The 12,500-nt window shown below is 47.6% G+C and overlaps 2 protein-coding genes across 2 annotated transcripts in view; one reads left to right on the plus strand and one right to left on the minus strand.

Annotated features, from left to right (window-relative positions):
- The first annotated feature begins 4,000 nt into the window (after positions 1 to 4,000).
- On the plus strand, positions 4,001 to 8,029 carry soul4 (heme-binding protein soul4). Its single transcript, XM_061063147.1, has 6 exons — positions 4,001 to 4,135; positions 4,886 to 5,094; positions 5,546 to 5,631; positions 5,709 to 5,850; positions 5,960 to 6,143; positions 6,545 to 8,029. The coding sequence occupies exons 2-6, from the start codon at positions 4,941 to 4,943 to the stop codon at positions 6,711 to 6,713; spliced, it is 735 nt and encodes a 244-aa protein (XP_060919130.1). The 5' UTR covers positions 4,001 to 4,135; positions 4,886 to 4,940; the 3' UTR covers positions 6,714 to 8,029.
- Positions 8,030 to 9,586: 1,557 nt separating this feature from the next.
- eif4a3 (eukaryotic translation initiation factor 4A3) overlaps positions 9,587 to 12,500 on the minus strand; it is a 6,897-nt gene continuing 3,983 nt past the window's right edge. The window contains exons 7-12 of the mRNA XM_061063325.1: positions 12,248 to 12,389; positions 11,224 to 11,362; positions 11,026 to 11,141; positions 10,798 to 10,905; positions 10,095 to 10,222; positions 9,587 to 9,773 (exon numbers count right to left, since the gene is read on the minus strand). Of these exons, the coding sequence (XP_060919308.1) occupies positions 9,757 to 9,773; positions 10,095 to 10,222; positions 10,798 to 10,905; positions 11,026 to 11,141; positions 11,224 to 11,362; positions 12,248 to 12,389 (650 nt within the window). The 3' untranslated portion in view covers positions 9,587 to 9,756. The remainder of the gene's footprint in view (positions 9,774 to 10,094; positions 10,223 to 10,797; positions 10,906 to 11,025; positions 11,142 to 11,223; positions 11,363 to 12,247; positions 12,390 to 12,500) is intronic.

Raw genomic sequence — 12,500 nt, forward strand, 5'->3', positions numbered from 1 at the left:
GAGAGAGAGAGAGACAGAGAGAGACAGAGAGACAGAGAGAGAGAGAGAGAGTCCATGCCTCACACCTGTGTAACTCAAAGAGTTCAGTTAGAAGCATCGTTTTAATAAACAGTCCAGGTCGGTTCACAGGTAAGCAGGCGGCGCACAAAAAACACCTGAAGACTCATGAGAAGAAAAAGCTGGAACGAGTGATGATCCTATCGACCAATCAACGGACTGCAGTTTGTCTAGCTCTGCCCTTAAGGTCGGATCAGTACGCTTGGCATCCCGACAGAAATGTAGCAAGAAAGTTGGGCGGTACCGATCGGATATTTTAATTCTGACAGTGGAAACTGACATGAATCCAAAAGGTGGGAAAACAGGAGGCAAAAAAGGCGGGAGCGGAGCTAGACACATTGCAGTCTGCTGATTGGTTGAAAAAGAATTGTCACTTCCTGTGCAACAGCGGTAATACATTTATTGCCCGCGCTGCTAAGATGTCACGCTATCAGGCAGCTGATGCGAGTAAGGGAGATGGTGATTGGCTGTGGAAACTCGCGCCACATCAGGGTTTACCGTACCGAATTGTCCTGAACCGAACCGGACTGATCGGTGGAAATGGCGCCTTATTGGTAATCGTTTTATTTTGAAGGGGAGTGTTTCTTGGTGAACAAATGTTTTCATTCCATTGCAAGTCGGAAGTCGATAGTTCTGTGTTGGTTTTTCATACCTACATCCAGGTAACCTGTCACTGTTACACAAGTTTCCGATTTGAATGGTCGTTCCGTTGCCCTGTTCCGAGTCAGAGGTCGTTTTTCCCGAGCTCAGAGAACAATTGAACGCAGCACAAGTGTCCTAAATGATGCAATCTGTGCTCAGAGATCTGCACACCTGTGATTAAGAACGATGCTCGAATGAGACTGATGGGACGGCGCTCACTGAGAAACGGTTTGTTAACCGGCCGGCTCTCACGGCGTTCAGGAGACGAGCAGGTAGAACAGGTGAACGTTCAGACTCACAAACATGTGAGTCAGTCTGAAGCTGCTGTGTTTCCTCCATCAGAGCTCGACCTCAGCTCCCTCTGAATTATTCATCTCGGCTCTCACAGGGGGGAGAAGTGTGTGTGTGTGTGTGTGTGAGTGTGTGTGTGTGTGTGTGTGTGTGTGTGTCTGTGTGTGTGTGTGTGTGTGAGTGTGTGTGTGTGTGTGTGTGTGTGTGTGTGTGTGTGTGTGTGTGTCTGTGTGTGTGTGTGTGTGTGAGTGTGTGTGTGTGTGTGTCTGTGTGTGTGTGTGTGTGTGAGTGTGTGTGTGTGTGTGTGTGTGTGTGTGTGTGTGAGAGCTCGGCGGTGCTGATGAAAATTTAAAGACGCTGCATCGGAGCACTTTGGAATATTTGCTAACGGAGAAGAAAAAGAAAGCGCTGGAAGCTTTAAATGGACGCCTGACATTTCTGCTCATTGTCCCCGACTCAGGGTTAGGGTCAGGGCACCCGCTGCCATCTTTTCTTCTTCTACTGTTTGAACGTGATGACCTTGATGCTGAGCGGCTCCCTGTGTGTTCATCTCTGAGGTCACTCATCGTCTCCAAAAGATTGACTCCACAAATAAAACATCAGCTCTAAAGCGACAACGCTTATAGACACAGGACACAGGTGATGTCATCAGGGGGGGTGATGATGTCATCAGGGAGGTGATGATGTCATCAGGGAGGTGTTGATGTCATCAGGTACCTTCTGCTGCATATTAAATATGTCGTTTCGTTTCTGAACAGGTTTTGATGTTCATCTTTCATCCAATCAGAAGCCTGCAGGTGTCAGTGGGGGGGAGGGGCTAGACCACAGGTGATGTCTGCTGATGGATATTCACCTGAAGGAAGAATCTGCAGGTGAGGAAGAGGAGGAGGAGGAGGACCAATCAGGTGCCTGCGAGGCTGAATATCACCATGACAACGAAGAGAAGTGAGAGTGATGAAGGTTTCTCTCCTCCTCCTCATCACGAAGGAAACAGTCGATCAGATTTCCTTTCAGTGACTTATCATGAAGCTCCTCCCCCTCAGGTGTGTCATTAAATATGATCCCCATGGCGACCAGGACCCCTTAAAGCCCCCACACTTTGTCAGAAACTTTCTACTTTCTCTAAAAAGCAAAACTCCCCTGTCCTCCTCCTCTGGTTCTCGATCTGCAGCGCCCCCTGCTGGTCACATCAGAAACTAAATCATCCTCTGCCTCTCTGCTGCCCCCTGCTGGTCACATCAGAAACTACTCTGCTGCCCCCTGCTGGTCACATCAGAAACTACTCTGCTGCCCCCTGCTGGTCACATCAGAAACTACTCTGCTGCCCCCTGCTGGTCACATCAGAAACTACTCTGCTGCCCCCTGCTGGTCACATCAGAAACTAAGGAGGAGGAGAGGAGGAGGAGGAGGAGAGAGAGAGAGAGAGAGAGAGAGAGGAGGAGGAGGAGAGAGAGGAGGAGAGAGAGAGGAGAGAGGAGGAGGAGGAGAGAGAGAGAGGAGAGAGAGGAGGAGGAGGAGAGAGAGGAGGAGAGAGAGAGAGAGGAGAGAGAGGAGGAGAGAGAGAGAGGAGAGAGAGAGGAGGAGAGAGAGAGAGGAGAGAGAGGAGGAGGAAAGAGAGAGGAGGAGAGAGAGAGAGAGGAGAGAGAGGAGGAGAGAGAGAGAGACAGAGAGAGAGGAGGAGAGAGGAGGAGAGAGAGGAGGAGAGAGGAGGAGAGAGAGAGGAGGAGAGGAGGAGAGCGAGAGAGAGGAGGAGGAGGAGAGAGAGGAGGAGAGAGGAGGAGAGAGAGAAAGAGAGGAGAGAGAGGAGGAGGAGGAGAGAGAGAGAGAGGAGGAGAGAGAAGAGAGAGAGAGGAGAGAGAGGAGGAGAGAGAGAGAGGAGGAGAGAGAGAGAGAGAGGAGAGAGAGGAGGAGGAGGAGAGAGAGAGAGAGAGGGGAGGAGAGAGAGGAGGAGGAGGAGAGAGAGAGGAGGAGAGAGAGAGAGAGAGAGAGAGGAGAGAGAGGAGGAGAGAGAGAGAGGAGGAGAGAGAGAGAGAGGAGGAGGAGGAGAGAGAGAGAGAGGAGGAGAGAGAGGAGGAGGAGGAGAGAGAGAGAGAGGGGAGAGAGAGAGAGAGAGGAGGAGAGAGAGAGAGAGAGAGAGAGGAGGCCGCAACATTTAAAGCGAGTCGCTCATCCGACCGTTCAGGAACATTAACGATGATCGTAAAGTGACACAGATCATGAAAGAGATAAAAGATGAGAGACATTTTTATCAGATGATGTTTTATTCAACATATTTCATTCTCTTAAGAATGTTTTGTGCTGCTGTACATTTATATGTTTAAAACATTATGTGTAGGTTATATCTTACATTAATGTAATAATTAATTTCATATTTATGTTGATGTTGATTTCTGAGTGGACAGGAAGCTGATGGTTTCACTTTTCTTACTTGTAGTCTGGTAGTCTATATTTCTTTTATTTCAATCCCCCTCGTGGTGATCAGGATTATTTCACCAGTAAGAAGGCACAGGGGAAGTCCATTTTCTGAACATTGTAGTTTCAACACAGCAGACCCACGTCATTAACCTCCGCCGGCCCGTCGCATTTAATGACGTGGCCTAGTGGAAATGTGGTCGGATTGTCAGAGCAACGAGATCGCCTTTCCCTAAGTCCTTTATGAAGTCTCCTAACATCTTTCCTTAACCTCATGATGTTTTCCCCGGGTTAAGGTGAAGTGGATAGTGAAAGGAGATAGGAGGGACAATTCCAACGCACCCCCAGACTGAGACAGCATTTCCAGCATGGAGACCGCCATTGATGAGACTCCAGCGCCCCCTGCAGGAACAGACAGGTGACGTCACTCAGGCTTCATCCTTTAATAATTACAGTCTGTGATACAGCTGTTTATGTTGTCTTCAAGGGAACGAGGCAGTCGATCAGCTCGCTTAAAATGAATTAATTAATGAAACCTTTATTAATCTAAAAAAATAAGAAAACTATCTGCAGGCTTTTATTTTGAAGAGTCCGATGCGGGCAGTCACCGGAAGCAGAGAGGAAGTGGAGGAAGAAGCAGACTCTTGTTGTGGTCACGGACGGGTTCAGCAGCAGCTCGGAGGCCACCAGAACCAGGCGAGACTATAACCTGACACAGAACAGACCCGAACCGGTATGAACCCGGACTGTAGCCGCGTGCTAACTGTGCTAACCAGGCTAACTGTGCTAACAGGCTAACTACTCTTGCTCCATGCTAACCGTGCTAACTCCACCGACCCGTGCCAACTAAACCGGTCCGTTCTGGTCCCTGCGGTATCTGACCCAGGTCCTCTTTCGTCCGGCTCAGTTGGCTCAGTTCGGGCCGAGCCGGGCCGGACTGAAAGGAGGTCACTGGGTTTTGTTTTGCTCACTTTTCCGGTGACCTACTTTCCTAAACGGGGTCTCCCTGGACCGAAACCCGGACGAGACCGAACCGGACAGGGTCACAATCGGTGCTAAGGCTCTGCGGCTTTTACAAAAATCATTTGATACCATTTTAATTCAACATATGTCATAGTGTTACCTCATACCCTTTAAAATAAAACTACAAAAAAGAAACTGCGTCATTTGAGGAAGTGCAGATTTTCAGAGTAAAAGGACATCAACTGCTCTTTATGTTCAAATGATTAAATATAAAATAATTAAATGGACAGAGTTCAGAGTGAGGAGGGAAATAAACAGGTTAATAATTATAAACAGGATCATTAAATGAAGAATGTGTGACTTTTGGACCCAGTAGAGGGCGCCCTTTAGCTCCAGCATGAAACCAAAACAAACTGCTTTTTGGCCACGCCTCCTCCGTCCTGAAGGCTCCGCCCTTCAGCTCACGTTCACATGGACTGTAGCGTCACACACAGTGATCGTGTGTTTGTTCCTCCTGCAGCAACATCAGCTCACCTTCACCTCAGGTCAAAGGTCATTTCCGCTAACCAGCAGCCATGGCTCTGATCTCTCTGGAAGACCTCGAGGGATTGGACGATGAGCAGTTGGACGATGACATCACAGACAACCCTGAACCAATGGAAGAGGACGACCGCCTGCTGAGACACTGGCAGGCTGTCGCCAGCACACACCAGGTGTCAGTACCTCCAGGTGAGGGGGGGGGGGGCAAGGCCAGTGCACACACCAGGTGTCAGTACCTCCAGGTGAGGGGGGGGGGCAAGGCCAGCACACACCAGGTGTCAGTACCTCCAGGTGAGGGGGGGCACACAGTAGCTGTAACGTGTGTGTGTGTGTGTGTGTGTGTGTGTGTGTGTGTGTGTCTGTGTGTGTGTGTGTCTGTGTGTGTGTGTCTGTGTGTGTGTGTGTGTGTGTGTCTGTGTGTCTGTGTGTGTGTGTGTGTGTCTGTGTGTGTCTGTGTGTGTGTGTGTCTGTGTGTGTGTGTGTGTGTGTGTCTGTGTGTCTGTGTGTGTCTGTGTGTGTGTGTGTCTGTGTGTCTGTGTGTCTGTGTGTGTGTGTGTGTCTGTGTGTCTGTGTGTGTGTGTGTCTGTGTGTGTGTGTCTGTGTGTCTGTGTGTCTGTGTGTGTGTGTGTGTGTGTTTCAGAGATGACAGGCCCCATACTTGAAATGACCAGAAACAGCCAGCAGAAGGAACAAGTCCCCTTCACTCCGGTGTCCCGACATGAGAAGGTAAAAACCTGAAACACTCTTTCACAACTCTTTCTGTCAGAACCAACCTTAACAGGTCTCCCCCCCCCCCCCCCCAGATGGGGGAGGTGCAGTACGAGGAGCGGGTGTATCCTGCAGGTAACTGGGCGTGTGTGACCCAAGGGGAGGAGCTTTACGAGCAGAGCATCTCTATGGCCTTCATGAAGCTGATGCGCTTCATCTGCAAGGACAACTCTGCCGGTAAGACCACGCCCCCTTGCACAGACCCCGCCCCCTCACAGTGGCTCTTTGTGTGTGTGTGTGTGTGTGTTCTCTTCTCAGTATCTATGAATAAAGGTGTGTCGTTCAGGCAGGTACCTGGGGATGACAGTGCCCGTGGTCAGTCACATCCTCATGATGGAGGATGGGAAAACATTTCAGAAGGATGTCCAGACGGCATACTTCCTCCCCACTGAGTATCAATCCAACCCCCCCCTCCCCTCCGACCCAGACATCACCATCGTCCACCAAGAGCCAATCAGAATCGTTGCCAGGTGAGCATGACATCATCGATTATGTGGTGATTAAGTCATCCTCTTATCTGTGTCACCAGACTGAGCATTTATTTTCCCTGTCAGTCATTTAAAGCAGCGTTACATTCTCCCAACAGTCCCTGAATGCAGTAGTACAATCACCCATCAGTCCCTGAACGCAGCGCCCATTAGGCCCCTTAATTCAGCTCTTCGCTATGCTCTGTCTGAGTTTTTCCAACACCCCCTGAATGCAGCATCAAATTAGCTCTGTCTGTAGTGGTCTGACTTTTTCCCACACCACCTGAATGCAGCATCAAATTAGCTCTGTCTATAGTGGTCTGAGTTTTTCCCACACCCCCTGAATGCAGCGGTCTGAGTTTGTGAACAGCCTGTTGATGTTCTGCTCTCTGATTGGCTGTCAGGCCGTTCTTTGGGACCACCACGGAGGAGACGGTGACGCGTCAGATCGAGCAGCTGTGGGAGATTGTGGGCGTGTCCGATGACCTGCGCAGGGACAGCTACATGGTCGCCGTTTACGATAACCCCGGCGCCCCCAGCCGCCGTAATGAGATCTGGTTCGTCAGACGCTAGCTGCAGACTTCCCATCATGCCCTGCTCCATCTGATCTTCCTCTGATTGGCTGCTTGCTACCTGCTCAGTGACACACCTCCAATATGACCAAAAGACCAATCACAAGCAGGTTATGACTATTAGCCCCGCCCACTGTAGTTTGTAGGATCTCTGTCCAATCAGATGTTTCTGTGAACCTGAGGGTGCGCAGGTACGGTCACATGACTGTGAGGTCACGTTACTGACGCAGGTAAGTAAACACACAGGTGTGAGGTCATGTGACCATACATGAGCTTGATTCTCAGGTGGGACTTTATTCAATCAGAGAAACTTTATTAGTAAACAAAAGAGAAACGACAGAGTTGGTTTTTAAGGAACACCTGCACATGTAGGGCCCTGTGAAATCCAAAAATGTGTTTTACGATGTGATCAGATCGCGGGTCATTTTATCAGATCAGGAAGCTGAGAAATTATCAAAAAATATATCTGCTTGCCATTTTTTTTTTCTTTTAAAGGAAGTCTGGAACCGCTGTGTGACCAATCATCATCGTCTGTATCACGCCAATTCATTTGTTATCTCGAGATTCTTGTAGATATTGATAGAAAAGTGGAGCGTGAATTTAGCTGCAGTGTGTGTGGAGAAGGCTGCGGGGTGACGTCACTGAGTTTTAATAAACGCAGAGCGTGAATGGAGAAAAGTCAAACGGACCCTTTGACCCATGAATGTAATATAGAAGATGATACGGCGTTGGAGGCGGAGCCCTGTTAATTCCTATTAAAGCTGCTCGCTGAACGTTTCGACTTCCACGTTTAAAAGTACCCGCTCACATGGAGTCCCGTGGCGTTGATCGGTGCATGGCGGAGGTCATAGGGCCCTACACAGGTTAAACAGGCTGATCCCCGCAGTACATATGAAAACAGTTAGCTTAGCATATAGCATCCTGACAGAACAATATTTGCAGCTACGTTAGCCAGAAGCTAACGGGTAACCGATATTTTTGTACAGCTTGTTTGTGAAGATTTTCAAAATAAAACAATGAATCTGACAGCACATTAAATATTTAACATTATGTTTTGATTGACAGGTGAGTGTTGGTCCCGCCTCCAGGTGTTTTTATTGACAGCATGTTTACCTGACTCTAACTCTCGTGGTTTTAAGGGTTTTTTTATTTTCTGAATATTTGGTGTAAAAAATCAGTTAAAATCAGTTTTTTTGTGCCTGTTGTTTTTATTTAATGTACTTCCTGTTTATTTTCACAGTAAATTTTTTATCAGTTTTCTCTTAAATTCCATTTTTGTGTAAAATATTAAATAAAAGCAGATTTTAAAACCATAAAGCTGAGTGTGAATTTGATTATTTTATTTCTGATGTGAGAGAAAAAAAACATTTTAATCAATTTGTTGAAATATCTGAATAAAAAAACTGTACATCACCTCAAACATTTCCAACAGTTATCAAAGCCACAGAAATCCTTCATGTTAGAGTTGGAACGAGACGTGTCGTCGCAAGAGTCATGTTTATTGTTGCCGTGGAAACACCGGATGTTGTCAAAGACCGCTGCATACAGCCCTGTGTCCACCCAACGCTGGATGTGCGCTTTTGAATGTTGGCATGAAGTGTTTGTGCGCCGAGAAGAAAAAGCACTGCACGTCTGTCCTGTCTCCATGACAACGGCTGCTGTGTGACCAACATTGCTCCGTTACTTTTACCTGCATGTTTTATATTTGAGGTCGGTCAGACACGGAGCGAGGAGGAGACAAGACACGATCTGTAGGCAGGGGTGCAAACTCATCAGGGGTGAAAAAGGTGACATGGATCCAAACCACCTAGGGGGGTCCGGGGGCATGCCCCCCCAGGGAAGACTTTTTTTAAATATCAGCTTTAAAATGTTAATTTACAGAAGATTTTATCATTCAGACTAAAGAAGCAAACAAAAAGAAAGAAAGAAAAACACAATTGTTTGTTGATATCTATGTTCTGTTCTAACTTTTTGATAAAGCTTCAGTGAAACATGAAGACCCCCATGATGCTCCCAACCTTCAGTCCCTTTTTAGAAATGGGATGAATTTGCAGAACAGGGCTTACCATGTTCCACTAAGAGGTGATGTGAAGGACAGTCACTCTGCAGGTATCTCTCAGAGTCTGAGAGAACATCATCATACAGTCATCAAGTGTGACAATATTTTCTCTTCTATCATTAAATATGAAACATTATAATATATGAACCTGATGTTTTATCTCCTGCTGATTCTCATTAAGTTTATATTCTCTCTCTTATTACATGTTGACCAGCTGTCACTTTAATGTTTCCTGAGATAATAATGAAGCAGAGAGCTGGATGAAGTTACCTTCAGTTAGAACACATATCTGTCTCTCTCTTTACCTCTGGATACCAAACATTATGATCAGACAGGATGTTGAACAGAAAGGTTGGCTTGCTAACCAGACTTCGAGTCTTTCCACAGTGTTTTCACAGGAAATATAACGTTATGTAAATTAGACCCCCCCCAAATGTTTTTATTACAGATCTAAATAACTCACACAAATGACCTAATTGGGATCCAAAATGACAAATTTCGCCAAAAGGTGACATGTTTGCACCCTTGTGTAGGAGACAAAACTATACGGGGAATATCAAACATTTGGAAAAGAGCGCCGGTGACTTCAACAGCGAGTTTCTGAAAAGTTTAAAGATTTTTAACTTGAGGGGTCAGAAAAAAAGACTGTTTGTGCTGCTGTGATAAAAACGTCATGTAGATTATACTCTGATACATTAACTCATCTGTAAACATATTTACTCAGGTCGGTTTCTTTTTTTTTTTTTTTAGATTGAGCGCCCCCTGGTGGCGGCCTTTAAAGAGGTAACCATTTAAAAAAAAAACAAGGTGGCAGCTTGAGGTGAAACCAAAACTTTATTTACAAAAACACGTCGAGTCGTTTTCTCTTCAACAATCAAAATAAGAAAATTCCGCGTCAAACTATTAAAAGAACAAAAAGCTCCTGACAGACAATAACTGAGTAAAAAGGGGGGCAGGGCTCCGGTGTGAGGTCATCGGGATCACGTCAGATCAGGTCGGCCACTGCGGGAGAACGAAAGAAAAGTGTCAGAGAGGCAGCAGCCAATCACAGCCCTGCTCAGCTTTCTGAGTGTTTAAGTGTGTACTGATAGAAGCGAAGGCAGAGCTTCAGGCGTTTCCATGGCAACGGTGATGTATAGCTTGGGTGAGAATTTAAACTTTGCCATAACTCTAGTAACATAAAAAATACTGGTAACTGTTGCCAGGAGCCGCACAGACACAAACTGCTCATCAATAAACTGCTGCTTCCTTTCTGATTGGCTGTATCTGTTGTGAGCTGTGACATCATCAGCAGCAGTAAGCGTGTGATTGGCTGAGTCCTACCGTTCATGGGCATCTCGTCGATCTGGGTGGAGTAGTACTGCTCAATGTCACGCAGGATCCTGATGTCGTCGTTCTTCACAAAGTTGATGGCCACACCCTTACGCCCGTAACGACCGGACCGACCAATCCTGAGGTGATAGGTGATCAGAAACATAACATGAACTGGGAAACTGCTCACCTGTTGATAACCCACAAAGACACTAAACCCCGCCCACATTTAAAAGGTAAGGAATACTTTCAGTGGACGGATACATTGGTGTCAGGTTTGTTTGTTTTTTGGATGTAAAGAGACCAAGGGACTACTTTGTGTGGAGGGATACGTTGGTGTCAGGTGTGTGCTGTGTACCTGTGGATGTGAAGGGACTACTTTGTGTGGAGGGATACGTTGGTGTCAGGTGTGTGCTGTGTACCTGTGGATGTGAAGGGACTACTTTGTGTGGAGGGATACGTTGGTGTCAGGTGTGTGCTGTGTACCTGTGGATGTAAAGAGACTACTTTGTGTGGAGGGATACGTTGGTGTCAGGTGTGTGCTGTGTACCTGTGGATGTAAAGAGACTACTTTGTGTGGAGGGATACGTTGGTGTCAGGTGTGTGCTGTGTACCTGTGGATGTAAAGAGACTACTTTGTGTGGAGGGATATGTTTGTGTGCTGTGTACCTGTGGATGTAAAGAGAGTAGGGGACTACTTTGTGTGGAGGGATACCTGTGGATGTAGAGCTCTCTGTTGTTGGGCAGGTCGTAGTTTATGATCAGAGACACCTGAGGGACGTCCAGACCTCGAGCCCACACGTCTGTGGAGATCAGCACCCGACTGAAAAACACACACACACACACACACACACACACACACACACACACACATGACAGATTACTATCGGGGTCACATGACGCCGCCGCAGACTGATCAGGTGAGGCGGCGTGCAGGTGTTACCTGGCTCCTGATCTGAACTCCTTCATGATGGACTCTCTCTCTTTCTGAGGCATGTCTCCGTGCATCGACGACACCGTGAAGTTCGCCTCCCTCATCTTCTCGGTGAGCCAGTCCACCTGAAACACACATGCCAAGACTCAGACTCCCAGAAGGCTTTGCTGCTGCAGACAGTCACCAGATCCAGTGTGTGTGTGTTACCTTTCTCTTGGTGTTGCAGAAGATGACGGCCTGTGTGATGGTCAGAGTGTCGTACAGATCACACAGAGTGTCAAACTTCCACTCCTCTCTCTCCACCGCCACGAAGAACTGCTTGATCCCCTCTAGAGTGAGCTCATCACTGAGGACGAGAGACAAGCACACACACAGAGAGAGAGAGAGACAGAGAGAGACAGAGAGAGAGAGAGAGACAGAGACAGAGAGAGAGACAGAGAGAGACAGAGAGAGACAGAGAGAGAGAGACAGAGACAGAGACAGAGACAGAGAGAGACAGAGAGAGAGAGAGAGACAGAGACAGAGAGAGACAGAGAGAGAGAGAGAGAGACAGAGAGAGAGAGACAGAGAGAGAGAGACAGAGAGAGAGAGAGACAGAGAGAGAGACACACAGAGAGAGAGACAGAGAGAGACACAGAGAGAGAGAGAGACAGAGAGAAAGAGAGAGAGACAGAGAGAGAGACATAGAGAGAGAGAGACAGACAGAGAGAGAGACAGAGAGACAGAGAGAGAGAGAGACAGAGAGAGAGACACACAGAGAGAGAGACAGAGAGAGACACAGAGAGAGAGAGAGACAGAGAGAAAGAGAGAGAGACAGAGAGAGAGACAGAGAGAGAGAGAGAGAGACAGAGAGGGAGAGAGAGAGAGAGACAGAGAGGGAGAGAGAGAGACAGAGAGGGAGAGAGAGAGAGAGACAGAGAGGGAGAGAGAGACAGAGAGACAGAGACAGAGAGGGAGAGAGAGACAGAGAGAGAGAGACAGAGAGAGAGAGAGAGACAGAGAGACAGAGAGAGAGAGAGAGACAGAGAGAGAGAGAGAGACAGAGAGAGACAGAGAGAGAGACAGACAGAGACAGAGACAGAGAGACAGAGAGACAGACAGAGACAGAGAGATAGAGAGAGAGAGAGAGAGGGAGAGAGAGAGAGACAGAGAGAGAGAGAGAGACAGAGAGAGAGAGAGTTAGGTGTTTTCTGTCACAGTGTAATTTCTGTGTGTGTGTGTGTCGACTGACCGTTTGACGAGGATGCGGATTGGGTCGGTCATGAACTTGTTGGTCATCTCGAGGATCTCGTGAGGCAGCGTGGCGCTGATCAGACACACCTGAGTGGCCGGGGGAAGGTAACGATACACGTCGTAGATCTGCTCCTTGAAACCTGAACACACACACGTTAACACAGATGAAAATCAGTGATGTCACAGCTGTATCCAGGTGTGTGTGGTCACCAGGTGTGTGTGTGTGTGTGTGTGTGTGTGTGGTCACCAGG

Source organism: Labrus mixtus, chromosome 2 (genome assembly GCF_963584025.1).
Source record: "Labrus mixtus chromosome 2, fLabMix1.1, whole genome shotgun sequence".
Classification (NCBI taxonomy): Eukaryota; Metazoa; Chordata; class Actinopteri; order Labriformes; family Labridae; genus Labrus; species Labrus mixtus.